Raw genomic sequence first — 25,438 nt, 5'->3', positions numbered from 1 at the left:
TTATGTGACTGGATTCAAGATTTCCTGTCAGAGAGGTCACAGTTCGTAGTAATTGACAGAAAGTCATCAAATAGAACAGAAGTGATTTCTGGCATTTCCCAAGGTAGTGTTATACACCCTCTGCTGTTCCTTATCTATATAAATGATTTAGGAGACGTTCTGAGCAGCCGTCTTAGGTTGTTTGCAGATGATGCTGTCGTTTGTTATCTAGTAAACTCATCAAAAGATGAAAACAAATTGCAAAATGATTAAAAAAAAAAGAGATCTGAGTGGTGTGAAAATTAGCAACTGACCCTAAATAATTAAAAGTGTGAGATAATCCACATGAGTGCTAAAAGGAATCCATTAAACTTCAGTTACACAATAAGTCAGTCTAATCTAAGGGCTGTAAATTTAACTAAATACCTACGAAATACAATTTCGAACCATTTAAACTGGAAAGAACACAAAGAAAATGTTTTGGGGAATGCAAACCAAAGATTGCATTTTATTGGCAGAACACTTAGAAAATGTAACAGATCTACTAAACAGACTGCCTACACTATGCTTGTCCATCATCTTTTGGAGTACGGCTGGGCAGTCTGAGATCCTTATCAGATAGAATTAATGGAGTACATTGAGAAAGTTCAAAGAGGAGCAGCACATTTTGTATTATCGTGAAACAAGGGAGAGAGTGTCATGGAAATGGTACAGGATTTGGGATGGACACCATTAAAACAAAGACTTTTTGTTGCCGTAGAATCTTCTCACAAAATTTCAATCACTAGCTTTCTCCTCCAAACACGAAAATATTTTGTTGATGCCTACCTACATAGGGAGGAATGATCAACATAATAAGATATGGGGAACCATAGCTCGCATAGAAAGATATAGGTGTTTGTTTTTTCCACGTGCTGTTTGAGAGTGGAATAATAGAGAAATTGTGAAGGTGGTTCAATGAACCCTCTGCTAGGCACTTAAGTGTGATTTGCAGAGTATTCACGTAGATGTAGAAGGTATTCCATATCTGTCTGAAGAGATTTTCACCTTCAAACTTACCAGTAGGTATCTCGCACACATTTCAAGAGGTTTTCAGTCATTTCCTGCACACGGATAAACCAAGATGGCACACACTTGTAGATAAGAGGTGTATCTGAGCGCCAACAGAATGGGTACTGATGCACAGTTGTTGAGTTGTCAACGAGCCGGCCAGCCTCTTTCACCCATTTTATAATATTTTTATCTGCATCCTACAAGCAGAGCAAGAGAAATGAAGGTCCTTAGGCCTTTTATATTTACTGAGTATTAAATAACAAGAACTGAACGTTTCTTACAAATACCATACAGCAAGTACAAAAAATGTCATGACAACTTAAGAAAATTTACTGCTTCCTAGAACTGCATCTCAATGACCTACAACACATCATTCCATTCACTTTCCCCTTTCTTCCTCCATTGAGTTTATGAGTTCAATGTTTCCGTCTTATCAGTTTTCAACCTGTACTTTACTACTTGCAATTACACAATCTAAAACAGATTTAGATAACATTTTAAAAATCCAGTCCTCTTCAAGTTCCATACAGGTTGAATTTGCATGGTATTTCTTTTTACTATAAAAATTGAACATTCTAACCATTATTTTAGTGCTTCCAACATATACTGCTACACATTCTTTTACATGTTTATGTCTTAAGTTTACTAATAATTTGCATAAACAAAAAATAACTCGTACGGTAAAACAAAACAAAAAATTCTTATCATTATGGAACAGTACTGAGTAAAGCACATTAATGGGAGATGATAAACATCAAGTATCTGGAAACTTATGTTTCCAGCTTTAATTATCCTTTTCTTTGTATAGTTCCAAAAAAATAACACACAAATTTACCTATTTACTTAGCCAACAAAATATAAGCTAACCTAATTTCAATGGAACTACTTTCTAATTGGACTGAAGACCTCCACGCAAACACAAATCACTATCTTAATCTCAATGGGAAAAATTGCCAAAAGTGACAATAGTTTTGGATATACCAAATGAAGTATTACAGCACTATCACAGTTTCATTGTTCACTGTATAAGCAAAAACGCCGAATGGAACTCCATTAGTTCATTCATAGAGGCTGCTGCTGCTGCTGCTGCATGTAAGTAAATCACAATGTTAGAGCCAAAGTAAGGAAGAACTATGGCGGATAGCTGCTTGGTGCAGGGACTGGTAGCTAACATTCAACGGTACGAGATTAACATATTGGGCATAAATGCATGGAAAGACTCAACGCTGAATAAAATAATCTAAGACTTTCAGCCTCGTCAAGTTATGATACCTCCGAGCACCCCGCAGCTATTGTTGTCAAGTAGTAACTTACTGCCAGTTGGTTGCTGTCCTCATCAGTGTGATCGAGTTTCCTATACATACTGGCACTGAGACACCCATTGTGTCTGCAGCAAATGGGGGTGTCAAGGAGAGGCAAGGCACACACTTTTTCTACCTTCACCACAAACTTTATGTAGTTATGGGTACTACTGAGATATTCCAATAACTTTCCCAGTTCCCCCATGTGCTAATTACTACACAATGAATGCATTGTCAACGTAGCAATAAAATTAAGTTGGGTTTGTGGTAGTTGTGACCAAGGTGCTCTCCTTGAAGTTCTCTATGAACAAGCAATATTTTGCGCAGGCAGTCTTGATAGCTTTCAAGCACTTGAGAAAGATCTTCGTTTGCTGACAACAGCTGCACTTTTTCTTTCTTAAACAATCAATTTCAGTCAATTTAGGACTATCTTCAGGATACATATGAAGCAATTAGCTGAGTATCATACTTGAACTTCTTTTTAAAACAGTTGTGTATTTACAATACCACTGAATGGGATTATAGAGATGTAACTCACGAGGGCAATGTCTCAGATTATTTGATATTCAGATGAAAGCGTTTCACTTCAGTTAGCATAGATGAGGCAAGCAGTGACAATAAGGCTGTTATTGCATCTGTGACTAGCGATGAAATAAATTTAAATAAAGGTAGAAAATATTTCTGCCCGGCAAATGTGAAAGGAAACAGATTGCAGATTATCTGTGCAGTCAACATCAAACATTCATCTCTGGGGATGAAAAATCTAAGAACACTGTACAATATGCCATACACATGTAAATGCCAGGCAATATTGTGAGGGATGGGAAACACCTGCTGTGACTCTATAGCCATGTTGGAAAGTTAATATGAAAGAACAGGTGCTCCATCATAGACTTAAATCTATATCTACATTCCACATACAAGCCATCTTGCTATGTGTAGCAGAGAATATATTGGTTATCACTAATATTTGTCTGTCCCTCCCCAGCCTCCTTTCCTTCAAAACTATGTTACAGAGCGCAGCAAGAGTAACTGCCGATATGCCTCCTACGAGCTCAATTGTCTCATTTTTACCGTCATGCTAGTTTCATAAGATATATATGGGAAGTAGTAACAAATTGATTTGACTCTTTTCAAAATGCATATTTTTGGAACACCTGCCATGAGTAGGATGAATATCACTGTGATGCTCACACACTTACTAAACAAATCCAAGACAAAACATGCTCCTCTGCTTTGGATCTTCTCTATTTCCTCTATTAATTAGACATTGTAAGGGTTCCAGAAGGAAAAGCAATATCCACAAATCAGTTAAGTAAGAGTTTTGAAAGCAAACTGTTTCATGGGTGAATTGCACTTTGTTGGTATTCTTCCAATAACTTTCAATCTGACATTTGATTTATATAAATTAATTTTACATGGTCATTCCACTTACATCACTCTGGATGCAAACTCTAGTTATTTTACAGTTGTCATTGTTTCCAAGGACTGATCATCGATCACCTAATTGAACAATGATGACTATTTTCACTCTGTCACATACAACACACTACATTTGTTTACACCGAGGGTCAACTTCAGATACATGAAACAAGTATTGTGAAAATAAATGTATGTCTAATAATTTGCAAGTAAACATACAGGAAGTATTTGTGATTCATACATTCTATTCTGCACATTTAAAGTTATTAACACACCAGTAACATTACCTTCACATACTGGCCTTTAAAATCTACAACAGGATCAACAAAGCAGCCACTTTCATCAACTGGGCACATTAAATTTTCATCACGGGTGAGAACACCAGCGGCTAAACTAATACGGTAATCATCTTCCCCAAAAAATGGAGCCTGATGAACAACACCTGTACCAGATTCTTCTGTCACATAGTCATCTGTCTGGACACGGAAAGCTCCTCTCGATTCATACTAGAACAAAAATTGCAATCAAATTTTGTCTTTCTGCACACTATACCAACATTATGAAAATGTGCGTTTTTTTCTCACTTAATAAAAAAAAAGGACTATGGTTACAATTATCAATCTTACTGTATCATTTGTTGGAAGATATTTTATTTATCATATTATACTTCCAAATTTCATTTATGACTTATTTCCCAACTTAAAAAGTTATAATTGTAATTACAGATGAGCAAACTGATCATCCTTAATGGTACATCCACACTAATCCTAGGAAATATATTTCCTTGGACAGTCACAGAAACTTTCAGGGCAAGTGAACTGACTAAGAAGTATTAATTCAACAGCACAACCTACTTAACAAACACAGTTCATTGCACCTTCCCTATGATACCCCAACACATCAACTGAACAGTGTATCACAATAAATTCATTAGTTAGTTTCATGACCCATGGATCATTTTGCACGATAAATCATAATGATGTGGAATGAGTCATTTTACATCATAAATTAATTTGTATATGTGGCTACATGCTGAACATTTATTTTATTTATTTATTTATTTATTTTAAATATACAGATGTGAGCTAGTAATTCCTACCCATCACTTTTTATGCATTACAAGAATAGAAATTCTTGTACAGAACAGAAGGAGTTGTCAAGGAGAAACTTTTTCCATTTGTTTTGCTATCTGTCAACATTTTAAGTTCCTTGGTAAGTGATCTAAATTTTTGTTGCAGCACTGTACACCCCTTTTTGTGCTAAAGACAATCATAACTTGGAGTAATGAATGTCACATTTTCCTTCTGGTATTGCAATTAATACATCATAGTTCCTTTCGAACAGTAGTGAATTACTTACAACAAATTTCATGAGGGAATAAATATACGCCTATCGTGAAGCAGTAGTCAGAATGACTATTTTCTTAAACAGCTGTCTACAAGATGAAATGAAATGTCGTGTGGCTAGGGCCTCCCATCGGGTAAACCGTTCGCCTGGTGCAAGTCTAGAGTTGACATCACTTCAGCGACTTGTGTGTTGATGGGGATGGGATGGGATGGGATGATGATGATGATGATGATGATGATTATGATGATGATGATGATGATGGCACAACACCCAGACCCTGAGTGGAGAAAATGTCCTACCCAGCCGGGAATTGAACTCGAGCCCCTTGGCATGATATTCTGTCATGCTGACCACTCAGCTACCGGGCCGGGCATCTACAAGATGATCGTCAGTGATCACTACATATTATTCTTACAGCATGTTTCTGAGCAATGAAGATTTTCTTCCTTAAAATGAGTTACCCCACAACATTGCTCCATAGTTGTTTTACATGTTCCAAAATGCGCTTTTTCCAGTTTAGATTCTCATCAGTACGGACACCTAAGAATTTTGAAGTTTCCACCCTATTTATTATTTTCTCACCATGTATTACACTCACTGGTGTAGCACTCGTAGATGTGCAGAACTGATTATGTTAGGTCATCTTAAAACTGAGGGAGATACCATTCACAGAAAACCAGTCAATAATACTTTTAAGAACACTGTTTACCATTTCTTCTGTTTCTGTATGTATGCTTGAATTGATTACAGTACTAGGATCATCTGCAAAAAGAACCAATTCTGCTTGTTGTATATTAATCGGAAGATTGTTTACATACATGAGAAGCAATCATGGTCCTGTGATTGAGCCATGGAGAAGCCCATATGTGATTCTCCCCAGTAAGCTGCCAGAGTGTAATCTTTTATATGTAACTTATCTTCAGTTCAGAATGTTTTCTTCACAACAGCCTCACATATATTTTTTATATTTCCACGTATTATACACACAGCATAGCTATGAGTGGGCTTACTACCTTTCTTTAAAAAAAGAAAGTCCCAAACTTAAAAATAATGCTGTCAGTGAATCACCCACAGTTTAAAAGGAAGTGCTCCTTACAGGTGACATCACAAATAAATAAACCACACAATATATTTTCCAACACAAAAGAGTCTACAGTTGAAAGTGTATGGTTGGAGCACAGCACTGGATGAAAGTGAATCACAGAATATGGGGAAAAGAGAAGAGAATTGAAATGTTTGATATGCTGAAAACTAAGTGGACTACTTATATGAAATAAGGAGGATCTCTGATGCATTGGCAAGGAATAAAATGTGTGGAAAACACTGACTAGAGGAAAGGATATGATGACAGGACATGTGTTAAGACATTATGAAATAACTTCCATGGACCAGTGAGCTCCGTATAGTGCAAAAAAGTAGGAAAAGACAGAAACTGAAGTAGATCCAACAACCAATTGAAGATACTGGTTGCAAGTTCTTCTATGAGACGAAGAGATTGGCAGAGGAGAGGAATTTGTGGCAGGCCATTCCAAACAATAACATTTCCTGGTGCCTATCATCCTGTAATGGGCTCTTTCAAGGCAGTTTAATTAGATCCCCTCCTCACAACCAATACACCCTCAAACTTGACAAAGAATAATTCATTAGCTCAACAGAATCAATTTCTGATGCAGTGACAGGAAATTCATCAATCTCTCTCTCTCTCTCTCTCTCTCTCTCTCTCTCTCTCTCTCTCTCAACTTCGCAGTCCATATGTGGTACAAACTTCAAGACATCCACATTCTATTCTCTATACACTTTTGGGCAATGCTTACTATCCTTCAGCATACATTACTACTAACACTGAAATATTACTGGTTGACACATGGTATTCATTTTTCTCCAAATTTTCAGTCGGCCCCAATGTAAAATGTGTTTAACATCCAAAACTTCACACCTCTTTGCACCAGTACCACATTCACAAGTCATAATTTATGGTAAATAGTCAGGGTTTTAACACAGCATTCTGAACAGCACAGCATATTTTAAAAAGATTCCTTGTACTTTCATAAATCTGTCAATCTACATCATCTGAAGTACCCTCTTAATTATCTGCACCAAATACCCACTGCTGATTTATACTGAATCATTGAGCACGTGAACATGTAAATGTGACTCTGAACATGCACATTACAAAGGAGAAAATATATTCCTGTAACTTTTTCTTAGCTTTATTTTCATATGACATTTTCTTGTGTATGCTTTCCATTTCATGCAACTGGAAATTAACATATTTTTCCAAGCAAGTGGCCTCTTACACATTAGGCAAAACAGTCCACATTTGTTCCAGCTTCAGTGCAATACAAGAAGACCATAACAAACATTTGTCAACTGAAATGAGTTAAATGCAAAGTCACAGAGATACAGCAAAAATAATTCATTTTGTAAAAAAATGGATTGCTAAACAACTATACCAATGTTGACATTGAGGACCACCAAAAATTAAAGGATAATGCCAAAGCAGCTGAATAAACACTCAAGTTACAGAGATAATTTTAAAATGTTCTATAAAGAAAATACTTACATTAAGAAAGTACTTAAAAAGTGGCTTGTATTGTCTCCCCTTTAAAACACATCCTTCAAATTCTTCTAATATTGTATACTGATCTTTCTTCTTGTATAAAGATTCAAGTCTAGCTTTCATGAGGATAAAGACAGACTCTCTCTTCTTGTCTAAAACAAAAAAATAAATACCATCAAACAGTACTGATATCTACAATGTCGAAAATTAAAATAATAAAGAAAAGTTACACAAACTGAATTTTGCTGTATTGCTGGAAAAATTTTAAAATTAGGATTTTTGCATGCTGCTAATGACATGGGTACACTGTGTAACTAATGAAGTGGCACTGAATTAAATTGGGGATATATGGGACACCGTCACCAAAAGATGGGACTGGTTGGTAGGAAACACCGTGAGGCATGAAGGAATTGTCATTTAGGTAACGGATAGAAGTGTACAAGGTAAAAGTTGTAGTGGAAAACTAGGGGTGAACACAGTTGAGGAATAAAGTAAGCAGGTTCAAATGGATAAAAGTTGCAGGAGTTATCTGAGGATGAAAACATTTGCACATTATAGACTAGAGTGGTGAGCTGCATAAAACCAGTCTTCAGACTGAAAACAACAAGATTTTTGCATACATCATAAGAATTTAATTGATACTTTGCAGATACGAAAAAAATCACCAGTGTGAGATGTGTAGCTTTCACCACACCCAAACAAATCAGTTAACTGGCTTCCTATTATTTTTATATCAATTCTTTTACCACAGAACAGACATGTTTATATCAATAATAGAGTACATATATTTTGTTAAAGAAACTACAATTTTCCATCTATTCTCTGCTCTGAGCAAATGAACACTACAATGAAACAGCTACCAATTAGAAGACTATGCTACAAACACATTTTATTTTCCTTTTGAAATGGAGAAACTGTAAGGGGTCTACTGAATGAGATATTGCTGCTGATAAACTCACGTTAGTCCTGATCCAAACTTCATTTATGCAATCACCTGTTTCTGTCCTCCAGTTCCACTAATTTCCAGGACAGACATTTGTGTTTGTATCTCAATCACAAAGATTCTTGCAGAATACTCAAAGATAAAGCTTAAAAATCAAAAACTTTACACAGAAGTGGTGTTGAAATAACATCACACTTTTATTTTTGGAAAATTATAAAATGTGTGGACTGAAATATAGCCCAATTCTCTGTCCACTCTGTGGAACAAAGATTTCACAACACTACTATGCAATGTGGCAGTATTTCCTACTCACTATCAGAACAACTACAGTAATGACAACACAAATATATATATATGTTCATCCAATATTTAGCTTAGCTTTCACTTCACATAAACTTATCTAATTATGAAAACAACATACCTTTCACTTTCACATAAACTTTTTTCGCATTTACGCACAGTAGCATATTGCTAGGGAGAGTCCATGGGGTAGTAGTCCAAGCAATCAAGGAAACATCAGGCTCATCAACCAATGGAAAACTAACAATAACTGCAACATAAACACATGCAACGGACGTAGTAAGCATCTAGCAATTATGTTTCAAAATACTCCAGGTAGCCTAGGAAAGAAACTTAATACATGTCATCACTGTTATTTGTTATGGATTAACTTGCTTAAATAATATTTATTTTCCATTTGACGAATACTGTAACTTCTGTTAGCTATGGGAAGAGCTTTATCTATAACAAGTAGCTACAAAAAAATATCACAGGCGTAGCTATGAAGTTTAACAAACTCTCTGGAGCAGGGTATGTAAGCTAAAGTCACTTACTTCAGTAAGTCTTTTAATCCAGTTTATGATCATCGTAATAATAGAAACTTATTCAACACTTCCTGGATCACCATTTTTATTCATGATTATAATCCAACTTGCGAGAAACTAACTTCAATACTATAAACTTCAAAAGATGTATTTGTAACATATTCCGTTCATTAGACAAAAAGGCACAACTACATCAAATACCTATCAAAAGTCGAAGTACATAACAACAATCTAGTCACCGGTATCTATTACCTCGTGGATTTCATGAACAGACAGAACAAGCTGGTTTTCACAACATTTGTGAAATCCCTGTTGATTCCTACAGATAGATTTTCGGTTTCCAGAAATGTCATAATACATAAGTTTAGAATGTGTTCCAGAATTCTACAACATAATATACACTCCTGGAAATGGAAAAAAGAACACATTGACACCGGTGCGTCAGACCCACCATACTTGCTCCGGACACTGCGAGAGGGCTGTACAAGCAATGATCACGGCACAGCGGACACACCAGGAACCGCGGTATTGGCCGTCGAATGGCGCTAGCTGTGCAGCATTTGTGCACCGCCGCCGTCAGTGTCAGCCAGTTTGCCGTGGCATACGGAGCTCCATCGCAGTCTTTAACACTGGTAGCATGCTGCGACAGCGTGGACGTGAACCGTATGTGCAGTTGACGGACTTTGAGAGAGGGCGTATAGTGGGCATGCGGGAGGCCGGGTGGACGTACCGCCGAATTGCTCAACACGTGGGGCGTGAGGTCTCCACAGTACATCGATGTTGTCGCCAGTGGTCGGCGGAAGGTGCACGTGCCCGTCGACCTGGGACCGGACCGCAGCGACTCACGGATGCACGCCAAGACCGTAGGATCCTACGCAGTGCCGTAGGGGACCGCACCGCCACTTTCCAGCAAATTAGGGACACTGTTGCTCCTGGGGTATCGGCGAGGACCATTCACAACCGTCTCCATGAAGCTGGGCTACGGTCCCGCACACCGTTAGGCCGTCTTCTGCTCACGCCCCAACATCGTGCAGCCCGCCTCCAGTGGTGTCGCGACAGGCGTGAATGGAGGGACGAATGGAGACGTGTCGTCTTCAGCAATGAGAGTCGCTTCTGCCTTGGTGCCAATGATGGTCGTATGCGTGTTTGGCGCCGTGCAGGTGAGCGCCACAATCAGCACTGCATACGACCGAGGCACACAGGGCCAACACACGGCATCATGGTGTGGGGAGCGATCTCCTACACTGGCCGTACACCACTGGTGATCGTCGAGGGGACACTGAATAGTGCACGGTATATCCAAACCGTCATCGAACCCATCGTTCTACCATTCCTAGACCGGCAAGGGAACTTGCTGTTCCAACAGGACAATGCACGTCCGCATGTATCCCGTGCCACCCAACGTGCTCTAGAAGGTGTAAGTCAACTACCCTGGCCAGCAAGATCTCCGGATCTGTCCCCCATTGAGCATGTTTGGGACTGGATGAAGCGTCGTCTCACGCGGTCTGCACGTCCAGCACGAACGCTGGTCCAACTGAGGCGCCAGGTGGAAATGGCATGGCAAGCCGTTCCACAGGACTACATCCAGCATCTCTACGATCGTCTCCATGGGAGAATAGCAGCCTGCATTGCTGCGAAAGGTGGATATACACTGTACTAGTGCCGACATTGTGCATACTCTGTTGCCTGTGTCTATGTGCCTGTGGTTCTGTCAGTGTGATCATGTGATGTATCTGACCCCAGGAATGTGTCAATAAAGTTTCCCCTTCCTGGGACAATGAATTCACGGTGTTCTTATTTCAATTTCCAGGAGTGTAGTACTGCTAGAAGACAGAAGGAAGATTAGAGCTTAACTGTCCCATTGACGAAGAAGTCATCAGAGATGGAGCACAAAGTCAGGGTTGGGAAAGTTGATAAGGGAATGTGGACATACTCTATTCAAAGAAACCATCCCAGCAAGTGCCTTAAGCAATTCTTGGAAATTGAGGAAATACTAAGTCAAGGTATCCTGACAAGGATTTTAACCATCATCCTCCCAAATGCGAGTCCAGTGTCTTACCACTGTGCTACATCACTTGGTTGCTGTTAGAAAAGGAGCAAGTCATTTCACATACACTAGACAGAATTGTATATGTATCTCATCAAGTCCTAGTCTTTACCCACTGTTGAGCAAATTTAGTTTATTTTGCATCCCAGTAACATATCTTGCATTTGTCATTTTGGTGTTGATGTAATGACTGAAAGGATAAATTATTGTGAAGCATTCGTAACGAAACAATTTCAGAAAAACAGAACTCAGCATTATGCTGATCCCTCCGTTGTCCTCCATTTTGGTTCCAGTATGGTCACTGTGTGACTGTATCCATACCTGCCCCATTCATCCATTTACTCACTTAAAGCACAAACAAAACTTCTTAGGATTTTTGCCAGATCCATGAACAGAAATTTACTTTCAAAGTCATTGAACTCTTCAGGCATGGCACTCTTTGTACAACTTTTGCCTTTTTTCATTTTTGTCAACAAGGTATTAAATCTAGGCTTAAGTTTGCTTAGCTTTCAGGGGAACTTTCTATCATGACTGTTTTATCATGGGGGATGTTTCCCATTCCTCACAACTTTGCTCAACACACATCAGTCTGCTGTATTGTACAACATTATTTTTCATCTTATACTGAATATTTTCAGTCTACAGATAAATGTAAGGTGACTACCTCCTTCTAAAATACACTATCTGATCGAAGGTATCCAGATACCTGGCTGAAAATGACTTACAAGTTCGTGGTGCCCTCCATCAGTAATGCTGGAATTCAATATGGTGTTGGCCAACCCTTAGTCTTGATGACAGCTTCCACTCTCACAGGCATACATTCAGTCTGGTGCTGGAAGGTTTCTTGGGGAATGGCAGCCCATTCTTCACGGAGTGCTACACTGAGGAGAGGTACCGATGTTGGTCAGTGAGGCCTGGCACGAAGTCGGCGTTCCAAAACATCCCCAAGGTTTTCAATGGGATTTAGGTCATGACTCTGTGCAGGCCAGTCCATTACAGGGATGTTATTGTCGTGTAACCTCTTCGCCACAGGCTGTGCATTACGAGCAGGTGCTCAATCATGTTGAAAGATGCATTCGGCATCAATGTAGGCCTGTGCTGTGATACTGCCATGCAAAATAACAAGGGGTGCAAGCCCCCTCCATGAAAAACACGACCACACCATAATACCACCATCTCCGAATTTTACTGTTGGTACTACATACACTGGCAGATGACGTTCACTGGGCATTTGCCATACCCACACCCTGCCGTGGGACCGCCACATTGTGTACCGTGATTCGTCACACCACTCAATGGTTTTCCACTGTTAAATTGTCCAATGTTTACGCTCCTTATGCCAGGCAAGGCGTCGTTTGGCATTTACCGGCGTGATGTGTGGCTTATGAACAGCCGCTCAACAATGAAATCCAAGTTTTCTCACCTACCGCCTAATTGTCATAATACTTGCAGTGGATCCTGATGCAGTTTGGAATTCCTGTGTGATGGTCTGGATAGATGTGTGCCTATTACACATTACGGTCCTCTTCAACTGTCAGCGGCCTCCATCAGGCAACAGGCAAGGTCGACCTGTACACTTTTGTGCTGTATGTGTCCCTTTACATTTCCAGCTCACTATCACATTGGAAACAGTGGACCTACGGATGTTTAGGAGTGTGGAAGTCCCTATTTCTTGTCGCTGTTACTATGCAAAGATATCTTCCCTTTCCTTAACATTTCTATTGATGCCCGCAGTCAATGATGCTACAATGGCCTTATGATTGCAGATTCTTTTTTCTATGTTAACTGAATCAGTAAGTGATACCCAATCACCTGACTACATTCGAAGTCCGTGAGTTCCGCAGAGCACCCCATTCTGCTCTCTTATGATGTCTAATGACTACTGAGGTCGCTGATGCGGAGTACCTGGCAGTAGGTGGCAGCACAAAGCACCTAATATGAAAAACATATTTATTTTTGGGGGGGGGGGGGGTGTCTGGATACTTTTGATCACAGTGCAGTTGTTCTTGAGCCCAGAGGAATTCCTGCTGCTGGTAAAGTGGTTCTTGCTGCCCTTGTAGCTGGTGATTTTGCAGCTGATACTGATGTTGACACTGTTGTAACTGTGCCCTCAGCAGTTTCAAATTTGAGTCTGACAGTGGGCCATTCTCACAATGGGGTCACCACTTGTGGGATAAAAATATGCTTAGGTGCATATTGGCATTCTTACCACAGGTAGACTCCCACTCCCCAATGTGGAAGTGTAGGGCACTGAGCCACCACAAATGTATGATACTGACCACTCCGGTAATCTGCAGTCTATTTCTTGTCGCTGTTACTATGCAAAGATATCTTCCCCTTCCTTAACATTTCTATTGATGCCCGCAGTCAATGATGCTACAATGGCCTTATGATTGCAGATTCTTTTTTCTATGTTAACTGAATCAGTAAGTTCGGTCTTATTTGTAACCAGGAGATATAACATGTAACCTTTATGAGCCAGTTCTATGACTACTGAAGGTCATTTTCAGGTAAGGCATTCATCCACTCATTTTATGGCTGGAAGTCGAAATTTCTCCCAACCCAATATCAGCATCAGAAAATTTAAGCACAACATTCTCCAATTTTTCCCTGTAATATTCTACCATTACTGTTTCTGAGGTAGGGTTCTACAAAAGCACCCGATTACCATATTTTATGCCAGAAATTAATTTTAGATTCAGAGCCTGTATTTAACCTCAAAAAAATGTAGTATTATTTACAGCTATAAACATACATCCATGGCCAGTGAATGGCTGTTTTTACTATATACAAGCACGAGTCAAATTAAAACTTTTTTTCATGTGACTTCCTGAACAAAACTGGAACACAAGTGTGTTATTTATCAACATAGTCCCCTGACATTCAACACACTTCCTCCAGTGCATAGGAAGTCCAAGAATTCCTCTAGAAAACATTCTTGTGGTCACGTGCACAGCCACTGGTGCATTACATGTTGCTCCTCTTCATCGGAACAGAATTTCTTTCCTCAAGTGAAGGTTAGTTATGGTTGATATTGTTGCACTGACAGTACGAGGCCAAGCATTGTCATGTTGCAAAATGACACCTGAAGTCAGATTGTCATGTCAATTTGGTCTGATTGCATACCAAAGATGCTTTTTCAACAAATCAGAATATGACATAATAGTGATGGTGTTTCCCTCGGCATGTAGTGTTCCAAGGTAATGCCTTTTTTATCCCAAGAGTCAGCATAACCTTTCCTGCAGATAGCTGAACCCAGAAGTTCTTGGGTTTGGGTGATCATAAATGGCACCATTTTTTTCTTGCTCTCCTGATTTCAGGTTGATTGTTGAGGATCAGTTTCTTCTCCCAGAGTGAGTCTTGCACGGAAGCTGTCATCATCTGCTTCAAAGCACCACAAATTTCTTCACAGGTGTCAATACATCACCCCTTCAGTTCTAGAATTAGATGATGTAGCACACATGTTGCAGACAGTTTGTGAAACTTATGCATGTCATGAATAATTTGATGTGGTGAGCCATGGCTAATGTTCAAATTTATGGCTATTTCATACACAGTCACATGACAATTGTCCATCACAATGGCTTCAGCTGCAGCAATAGGCTCTGGTGTCACAATTCAGTCATACCTAGGAAGGGATTATTTACCACAGAAGTCACACTGTTTTTGAAGTTCCTACTCCACTCGTACACTTGCTGCAGTAATAAATGTGAATTACATTACTGGACTTTCATTCACTAGGTTTCATACCTTCACTGTTCAGAAAATGCAAGACAGAAAGATAGAATGCTGCTCTTCATTTGTATACACTTTGCTACCACGTGCTGGGTGCTCTTTGAAGCACTGGTAACTCTGCTGCAAACTTACAGACAATGGCACAGGAGATAAAATGTATATTGTATTTTTAAGGCTTTCACTGACCAGCAATTGTACGTACTAATTTGAAACTACAATTTCATTGCTATTCGGTCCAGGTTTCATCAGACTTTCCATTCCTGTACTATAGGGCTAGTAGTGTCATTTACAAGTAGAAGTAGTTCTAGCACCATTTGCTGAACCTTTCTGGAGATAACTAATAACTTGTCTTTAAGGGGACTGATCGTCTATCCTCCGTGACATCTGTACATAATTTATCATTGGGCCTGTGGACAGGTTTCTTTGCAAAAGAACATATGCATGCCAGAAGTAGTTTGGTATTCTTCTCCATGTACTGCATGCCTTACCTGTTACAAAGTATCCTATAATTCTCCAACTAATACTGGACATTGAGAAATCCGAATCCAAGTTCATCACGACTCTTTTTTATTTTGAAAATATAGAGTGTAAACAGATTATGCTATTTGCAGATGATCAGGTAACTATCGCTAACATAGAATAATCTACAAATAGCAGGATATACAATAACAGAAAAAATTGCAACACCAAAAAATAATTAATGTACAGTAATGAAATTTTGGGATTATATTTGTTTACGTAACATATTTAAGTGATTAACATTGCAACTGCATGTCTGGTGCAAAACATACATGAAGAGTGCTCAGTTTGACCATTTCTCAACCAATGTGAATACCTCACAGACTTTAGCATTATAAATATATAATCTGTAATACCGTAATATGGTGTACTTTAGTTATTTATTGCACTTAATATTGTCCATTGTGTAAAGTGTAATTTCAACATTAAAAACAAGTTTGGTGCACATAATTCAGAGCAACTGGATTGTATCTTTGCTCTTAATGTTTAGTTACCTAAGAACTAGTGTCTCATTGCACACACCAGTCAGTTGTTTCCTGAAGATGGCCCAATAAGCTGAAAACTAGTTAGAAATTTAAAAATATTCTGGTACCACGCGCCGCGGAATTTGAATCCGCGCCAGACATCATGGACCCATAGAGGTCTCTGCACCATCGCGCCGTAAGCTGTGGCCGTGCGTGCCTCCTGGCCCGCTTTTAGTGTGAGGGCGCCACAGTGGAACACTGTGGTTCCAGCAGCCAATAGCGGCGCCCCCGATAGCGTACTTAAGCGCCTGCCTCTCACTCAGCCAGCCAGTCTAATCTCACGTACGTCTGTTGACACAGCGCCTCACGTTAGACAGCTTGCTTACTGGTTCTGTGTACGAGTGGATGTGTTTGTTAGGTTTCCATGTGACTCCGTTGTTCGATCTTGTTGTTGTTCGGTCTGTCCTTCGTTGGTCGTGTCCGTCCTCTCCCATCGTGTTGTTGTCCTCGGGCCTCTCCGCGGGTCCCGCCGCACTTTCCGTCATTCCTACCCCGCGACTGTCCCGATCACAGTTACTATATATATTTTCTTTTTTTTAACTGCGATCGGGACGGTTGTGGGGTAGGAATAACGGAAAGCGCGGCGGGACCCGCGAACACACACGAATGCGAACACGCACATATATATATATTTTATACAGTTTGGTATCTCAGAAAGGCATAACCCTACATCATACTGTTTCCACCATCATACTGGTCTCATCACTTCTATTGTCAGCTCTTTTTTTCTGAATAAAGAAAACAGGATCAGGGACTTACAAATGTGTATCAGTTTTATCTTTGATGGAAAGAAAGCATTAAAGGTAACAGGACCAATTCTTTATAAAGTGTAAAATTAAAGCTGATTCTACAACACGAAAATAACATTAAACTGCACTATCTGCCCTTACCTGCAGGATCTTGCACCTGTTTGTAATTTTGGCCCGATTCAAAATTAGACAATGGAGTATTGCATGCAGTTGAGAAGGGCATGACTTTAACTCCTTTGTACACTAGACCTTTGTTAAACAATTCTGTGAACGCCCACCACACAGACTCCATATAAGCAGGATACATAGTTTTGTAATCATTTTCAAAATCTGGAAAAATACAAATATATTTCTTAGAATAAGTAATTAATAAAAAGGGATAAAATTATAATCAACTGGAAATTTCATCTTACCTATCCATCTCCCCATACGAGTTACAATCTCCTGCCACTGAGTAGCGTATCGCATTACTATAGTTCGACATTCTGCATTGTAATTGGCAATACCCAATTTCGCTACATCATCTGGCCCTTTTATTCCAAGCTTGTTATCAATCTCAAATTCCTCAAAAAGAAAAACAGTACAAACGGCTTACATATAGTCCTTTATTTCAATAACATTTATATAAGCAACAATAATTGTGAAATTTGAAAAACATTCGACAATTATGCTACATAAGACACTGTTTAATGGATGGTAGAGGGCACATCACATCATTATAGTCGCTCCTTTTCTTATTCTGTTACTGAATGTATCAAAAGAAAAACACGTGGCTACAATCTGCCCCAATACACACTTTGGTCTCTATTTCCTTCGGTTGCTATACAAAGCAGCAGAGTGTGAGCATCATTGCTTTTGAGTCCGTATCAGATACTGCTTCTTGACTTTTATGCAATAATTATTCACGAAACCATTGTCTTCTTACCAACAGTTTCCACATATGTTTCTTGGGTATCTCTTATTCCCACTAAGCCAGTACGTTACAACTGCAACTTTGCATCTTTCACTTCTTTGTTTCCTGCACTGTACCACAATACTTAATTCTTCCATTACAAATGCAACCTTGAACATGTATATGTTTATGGAGATGCTATTTGCTCCCCAAAGTGGATATTTTGTAGGTTGTCAGTGAAAATACTTTCTTATGGTATCATCAGCAAACACTCGAAAAGAATTGTTCACTCCTGTTGGATTGTTTACAAATACATTTTTGACACACATCGCCCTGTTATGCCTCCTGGAGAATATCTGACACTACAAAATTTTTCACCCTGATTAGCATGTATCAAGCATGATAAAAGCCAAGATCTGTCCACTGTTTCCACATTCCTTTTCCTTTGTGGATACTCCATATGATAGTATGTTTGTTTTCAAACCGCAATGAGGCACAGTGTAAAACTTTGCAACGAAACTTGGGAAAACTGAGTCTCTGTCCATGATCTGTATGAAATTGTATGTGAGGAAGGAAAAATAAGATTAGGGCTCAATATCAAGTTAGGAAGAATGTCATTAGAGATGAAGCACAAGCTCCAGTAGGGTAAGGGTGGTAAATGAAATTGGTCGTGTCCATTTCAAAGGAGAAATTATTCTGCAATTGGGTTACTGGTGGTGGACTTAAGACAACAAAAGAAAACCCAAATGTGGATTGTCACAAAGCAGATTTTAACACCCACCCATCTCAAATGTGCTGCATATGGATAATGCTTACTAATTTAACAAATTTCTAGTGAGATGGCTCGATTGATCATATGATATTGTCATATATGAGGTCATAAAATGTCTTTAGAGTCCAGAAACAGAAGGAAGTTGGAGGCGTTGGTCTATAATTTTGCACAATTGTTCTCATATGTAACCAACAGCAGACACACATACTGTTTTGTAATCACTCTGTACAGTTTATCATGAGAAACAAACTTTAAACATTACGCAGATAGTGGCATCATAATATGGGCTTCCCGAGTACACAAAATTTTTAACGTAGACTGTAACGTGAGACCATTCACTTTGTTGACAAGGTATAGGCCTGTTAAACAAGTGAGTGACAGAAAATTTCCAGTCTGGTAACTGATGGAGCAAAATTTTCTGACGTTCTCTTAAACTTCACATACTGAGAAGGTAATCAGTGAACATAATCAGCATTGCTCCTCTTACACAACCAACACCCGATATCGATATTTGTTTTCAATCATCATGTACTGTCTTTAGAATAACAGTGCAGGAAACTGTTTTCTAGGCACAGTATTTCTGTTACTACTAAGTCAAAGAGTTTCCTTACTTTTGTGTACGACCTCATTACATAACAAGATAAAATGGCCAATTAATCTAACTCTTTTTGTGAGAGTTATAAGAGAATTAATTTGTTATGCCAGCCTATTGTCTGAAACTGAATGGTAGTTTGTTTTCTAATCACATATTACACAATACTGTTGTGCACTGTGTTGTCTACTGAAAACCACGTCCTGCAAAAGCTTTTTATTTGTTAACATTTGTATCCATTGATCATCATGTATACACTGAGGTGACAAAAGTGATGGGATACCTCCTAATATTGTGTCAGACCACCTTTTGCCTGACATTGTGCTGCAACTTTAAGTGACATGGACTCAACAAGTCGTTGGAAGTCTCCTGCAGAAATATTGAGCCACACTGCCTCCATAGCCATTTGTAATTGCAAAAGTGTTACTGGTACAAGATTCTGTGCATGAACTGATCTCTCGATTATGTCCCATAAATGTTTGAGGGGATTCACGTTGGGCTATCTGGGTGGCCAAATCATTCGCTCTAATTGTCCAGTATGCTCTTCAAACCAATCGCGAATGATTGTGGCCTGGTGATGAAGCACATTGTCATCCACAGAAATCCCATCATTGTTTGGGAAGATGGAGTCTATGAATGACTGCAAATGGTCTCCAAGTAGCAAAACATAACCATTTCCGGTCAATGCTAATGTAAACACAGCCCACGACATAATGGAGCCATCACCAGCTTCCACAATGCCTTGTTGACAACTTGGGTCCTTTGTTTCATGGAGTCTGCACTGCACTTAAACTCTATCAATGACTCTTACCAACTGAAATCATGATTCAACTGACCATGCGATGGTTTTCCAGTCATCTAGGGTAGAGTCAATATGGTCAAGAGCCCTGGAGAGGTGCTGTAAGTGTTAGCAAAGGTCCTTGCATTTATCGTCTGCTGCCATAGCCCATTAACACTAAATTTCATGACACTGTCCTAACAGATATGTTCAACATACGTCCCACATTGATTTCTGTGGTTATTTCGAGCAGTTTGTTTATCTGTTAGCACTGACAATGCTACATAAACTTCGCTGGTCTCAGTCGTTAAGTGAAGGCCTTCAACCTTTGTGTTGTCCATGGTGAGAGGTAATGCCTGAAATCTGCCCCCCCCCCTCCCCCTGCACACACTTGACTCCATGATTCTTTGAATATTGAACTCCCTAACTATTTCTGAAATGGAATGTCCCATATGTCTAGATCCAACTACCATGACGTGTTCAAAGTCTGTTAATCCCAGTCATGTAGCCATAATCACTTTGGGAACCTTTTCACACGAATCACTTGAGTACAAATGACAGCTCTAGCAATGCGCAAGAAACTAAGACAAAGCGATAACACAGTAGACACACACTGGAGCTGGGGTCACTACACAATGTAAGCAAATACCAGTCTGATTGATCAATGGCTGTGCAGCTGTATTTATCTTAGCCTTGGTGAGAGCTACTGGATGGAGCATTCATGTGAGGAGTTTGTGGGTGGCATTATGTTGGCTATTGCAGCACTCCATAAGTACTGTCAACTGTGTATCGGCCACATAAGTCCATTTCTTCCAGCGAGAATTCAGATTTGTCATGATAGAATACAAGAATTATGTTAGAATATATTATTTGTCACCATTTGTTGAAGACGTAAACTTACTACAGGTAAGCCATGGCAGTCCCAGCCAAACCTCCGTTCAACATGAAAACCACACTGGTGCATAAAACGGGTTACTATATCTTTCACTGTCCCTGCTAGAATGTGACCATAGTGTGGAAGACCTGTGGCAAATGGTGGTCCATCATAAAATGAGAACCTGTAAAAAAAGACACTTGCTAAACAAGCACAGAAGAGTGAAATTATTAATCGGTAAACTTACATCAATAATTATAAAATTAGTGTATCTTATGCTCAAATTTTCTTTCTGGTAACAATAGTAAGTACTGTAGAGAACAAGAACAAGGTGAAATATTCTCAGTCTGGCATAGAGATGGTAGTGATATCAACAAAATTTTGTTTTGTTACATTGATACACTATTAAATGTAATAACAACAACATAACTCAAATGTTAACTTTCTGCACAAAAGTTATGTTTATAAAGCTTTTTAAACTGCCACATTTGGCACATTTCATTCACAAGGGCAAACAGAAATACTGCACTTTTCCAAAATTATCTTTATCCATTTTCAACAGTTAAGAAATGGGTGGGCAAATTCTAGTGAGCCCATAGTTCTCTTCAAGACAATCTGTGTGAAGGACATCCCATATTTGCACCTAGAAATGAGAACATCAAAACAACGCACAATACAGTCCTGGACAACTCGCGATTAAAAGGTGTATAAATAGCTAATGCCATAATTATATCTGAAGAAAGAGAATGGTACAGTACATTTCACATGGAGAATTAAGTGTGAGAAAGCTTTGTACACAATGTGTGCAACGTTTGTTGAATTCTGACTAAATTCTAGTGTCAAAATTAATTGTAATGTTTGGACTGTACTAAGAAGAAACCATCTGATGTGCTAATTTGTTACTGTGGATAACACTTGGATGTACCAATCCATATCAGAAAGCAAAAAAGCAATCAAACCAGTAGCTGGCGGCCCAGTATAGGAACAAGTTTATTTCATTTGCTGAAAGGCTGTAGCCAGCATTTTATGGGAAGGGCAGATGGGGGGGTATGCTTTATTCTCAAACTTACTGGAATGACTTCTTTTCATCTGAGTGGCAGACAGAATATTCTCCAGGGCTGTGTAGTTGATTTTACAACCATAAATACATTGTTTTGTTGTTTCCCATTCTTTTTATTATGAACGAGGTAAAAACAGGTCAACACACTTTGCCAAAACATAAGATTCTCCTTCTTTATGAAGTGTAAAGATGAAAATGTGACCAAATGTGTTATACGATTATTGCTGTACCCCCCCCCCCCCCCCCCCCCCGTCCCCTCTCTCTCTCTCTCTCTCTCCCCTCTCTCTCTCTCTCTCTCTAACTGCTAAACATATTTTGCAAATTTTGTGAGAGTTGATCTCTCAAACAGCATAACTCTGAGTCAGCCATGAGATGTTTACTTACACTCATGCTCATTAATTAAGGACAATGCTGATACATGATGAAACAACTCTCTGGTGGGTGGTTTTCGGGTTTAAATCACCTCGGGATATGACCATGAGGTACATTTGACCTGCGGTCGTCACACAGTACTGCTGGCAGCAGTCCAAATATGCAGAGGTGCGTTGGTGCATGTCAGAGTATGGAGCAGCGAGTAAGTGTGCAGACGTTTTCAGGCGTGCTCATGGTGACTGTGTGTTGAAAATGGCTCAAAGAACACATATTGATGATGTTATGAGGGGTAGAATACTAGGGCGACTGAAGGCTGGTCAAACACAGCAGGTCATAGCACAGGCCCTCTGTGTGCCACAAAGTGTGATCTCAAGATTATGGCAACGATTCCAGCAGACAGGAAACGTGTCCAGGCGCTACAGTACAAGACGTCCACAGTGTACAACACCACAAGAGGAGTGATATCTCATCATCATCAGTGCCCGCAGACAGCCTCAGAGTACTGCAGGTAGCCTTGCTCGGGACCTTACTGCAGCAACTGTAATAGCTGTCTCCAGACACACAGTCTACAGACGACTGAAAAGACATGGTTTATTCGCCCGGAGACCTGCAATGTGCATTCCACTGACTCCTGGTCACAGGAGAGCCCGTACAGCCTGGTGTCAAGAACACAGTACATGGTCATTGGAACAGTGGTCCCAGGTTATGTTCACGGACAAGTCCAGGTATAGTCTGAACTGTGATTCTGGTCGGGTTTTCATCTGCTGTGAACCAGGAACCAGATACCAACCCCTTAATGTGCTTGAAAGGGACCTGTATGGTGGTTGTGGTTTGATGGTGTGGGATGGGATTATGATTGGTGCACGTACACCCCTGCATGTCTTTGACAGAGGAACTGTAACAGGTCAGGTGTACCAGGACGTCATTTTGCACCAGTATGGCAGCCTTTTCAGGGGTGCAGTGGGTCCCACCTTCATCCTGATGGATGATAATGCACAGCCCCACCAAGCTGCAATCATGGAAGAGTACCTAGAAACAGAAGATATCAGGTCAATGGAGTGGCCTGCCTGTTCTCCAGATTTAAACCCCATTGAGCACGTCTGGGATACTCTCGGTCGACGTACTGCTGCACATCTTCAAACCCCTACGACACTTCAGGAGCTACGACAGGCACTGGTGCAAGAATGGGAGGCTATACCCCAGCAGCTGCTCGACCACCTGACCCAGAGTATGCCAATCCATTGTGCGGCCTGTGTATGTGTGCATGCTCATCGTATCCCATATTGATGTCGGGGTACATGTGCAGAAAACAGTGGCATTTTGTAGCACGTGTTTCAGGACAGTTTTCTCAACATATCACCAATACCGTGGACTTACAGATCCGTGTCGTGTGTGTTCCCTGTGTGCCTAGGCTATTAGCACCAGTTTCTTGTAGTGCCACGTTGTGTGGCGGCACATTCTGCAATTATCCTTAATTTATGAGCATGAGTGTATTTCACCAAGCTAAGAGCTGCAGTCTGTAGCTGTAAAGCTGTCCAACACTCCTTGACAAACTTTGAGAACTAAGAAGGGACTTCAAAACGTAGGTTAAAAATTATTATGGCAGACCAAGTTTTTTTTTCTTTTTTTTTAGTGGTGCAGTACACTTCAGAGTAACACAGATCATGACCTATTTTTCAATGTAGTCACCAACTCTCTGTAAATAACAATCTGGAAGTTTAAACAGTTGTTTAATTCCTCAATGATAGAAATCCACTCATTGGTCATCAAGCCATCCAAGAACTGTTATGTGAACGTACTCTTAATTTGAATATCTGTCCATCCCCCCCCCCCCCCCAACTCAATGATATTTTAGATTGCCAAAAAGATGGAAACCGAATGATGTAATATCTTCCTTTGTGATCAGCATCACTCATGTTTATGTGGACTTGGTCAAATTGTTGACACCATTTCACTAGGACTGGATGCAACTTTGCAGTTGGTCAACATACCGTCAGGATATCACTATGAATCTGTGTGCAATTTAGATGTTTTCCTCACAAGAATTGTACTGTCCAGATCACTTCAACTTTGGAGTATGTTTACAGTTGCTGCACCATTTTAGTTGCATATTGTGATGCACCCTTTATCTTTCTCACAGCAATACATGAAACTTGGAACATGTACTTTCCTCTGACAATGCACCACTTGTTGCAAAATGGTTTTAGCGTGGGATGACATGCATAATTTACTTTCTTTATCCCTGACGTAAATGAAAAGATATGTTTCTATGGATAATGACAACCTGCAGATATAGGATGGTGAATGTACAGTGCTGTCAGAAAAGACATACTAAACTTTTTTTAAAATTAAATGTGGAGAGACATATAATGTGTGAAAGATTAAGAGAAAGTAACACATATGTCTGTGTTAACACAACTTTTCTAATGCCATTTATAACTATTTCTGCACATAGCTCACTTACCTTGGCTTTCCCTTTGACTGTATCAAACAATTCTTGAAAACATTTTTGTCTTTCCAGAATGCTAAGACAATTTCCTCTTCAGCAGGAAAATTAATAGTCTCAGGCACAATTACCAGAGTTTCGTCACTGGAAAGTGAAAGCATATAAATCATAATGAAAGCAAATAAAAAATTTTCAAAAAGTGACATTGTTTTCCAATGTTTTACTGTAGACATTAATAACAGGCTAGCATTAAAGACAGGCAACTTACGACATTTGTGACATGTGCAATAGTCACAACTCACAGGACAGGTGCAATTTGCAATTAAATAAAGCTACTGCTTTTCTAGTTACACTTTTCAGTTTGTGATGAGATACTAAAATGTTTGTGTGCCTTTATTTATAATACTTAGTTTACTCATCACACTAGTACAGTAATGCAGACTCTGCCAACTACAACTCTGAAGCCCCCCCACCATCCGTGTGCTTTCAGCTTACATTGCTAGCTTTTCTTCTGAGACATACAGACACTAAATCAAAAACTGAACTGATGAAAATGATTAATATACAGCTCTAAAATAGTAGCTTCTTTCACTGTAGCAACTTCTCTGTTAATTAAGTACAATGTTCATTTACTGCTATTTTAAACTGA

At 39.5% G+C, this 25,438-nt stretch overlaps 1 protein-coding gene across 2 annotated transcripts in view; it reads right to left on the bottom strand.

The window, feature by feature from the left end:
* LOC124721277 (isoleucine--tRNA ligase, cytoplasmic) overlaps positions 1–25,438 on the bottom strand; it is a 168,894-nt gene that overhangs the window by 130,020 nt on the left and 13,436 nt on the right. The window contains exons 2-9 of one of the 2 annotated variants that reach the window (XM_047246162.1): positions 24,808–24,933; positions 20,939–21,095; positions 17,417–17,567; positions 17,145–17,333; positions 9,027–9,155; positions 7,666–7,814; positions 4,043–4,261; positions 1,039–1,229 (exon numbers count right to left, since the gene is read on the bottom strand). In XM_047246162.1, the coding sequence (XP_047102118.1) occupies positions 1,039–1,229; positions 4,043–4,261; positions 7,666–7,814; positions 9,027–9,155; positions 17,145–17,333; positions 17,417–17,567; positions 20,939–21,095; positions 24,808–24,933 (1,311 nt within the window). Of the gene's footprint in view, positions 1–1,038; positions 1,230–4,042; positions 4,262–7,665; positions 7,815–9,026; positions 9,156–17,144; positions 17,334–17,416; positions 17,568–20,938; positions 21,096–24,807; positions 24,951–25,438 lie in introns of those variants that run through there. The other variant, XM_047246161.1, reaches the window with a different exon arrangement.

The sequence above is a fragment of the Schistocerca piceifrons genome, chromosome X (assembly GCF_021461385.2).
Source record: "Schistocerca piceifrons isolate TAMUIC-IGC-003096 chromosome X, iqSchPice1.1, whole genome shotgun sequence".
NCBI lineage: Eukaryota > Metazoa > Arthropoda > Insecta > Orthoptera > Acrididae > Schistocerca > Schistocerca piceifrons.
This window is presented reverse-complemented; position numbering and strand designations above follow the sequence as displayed.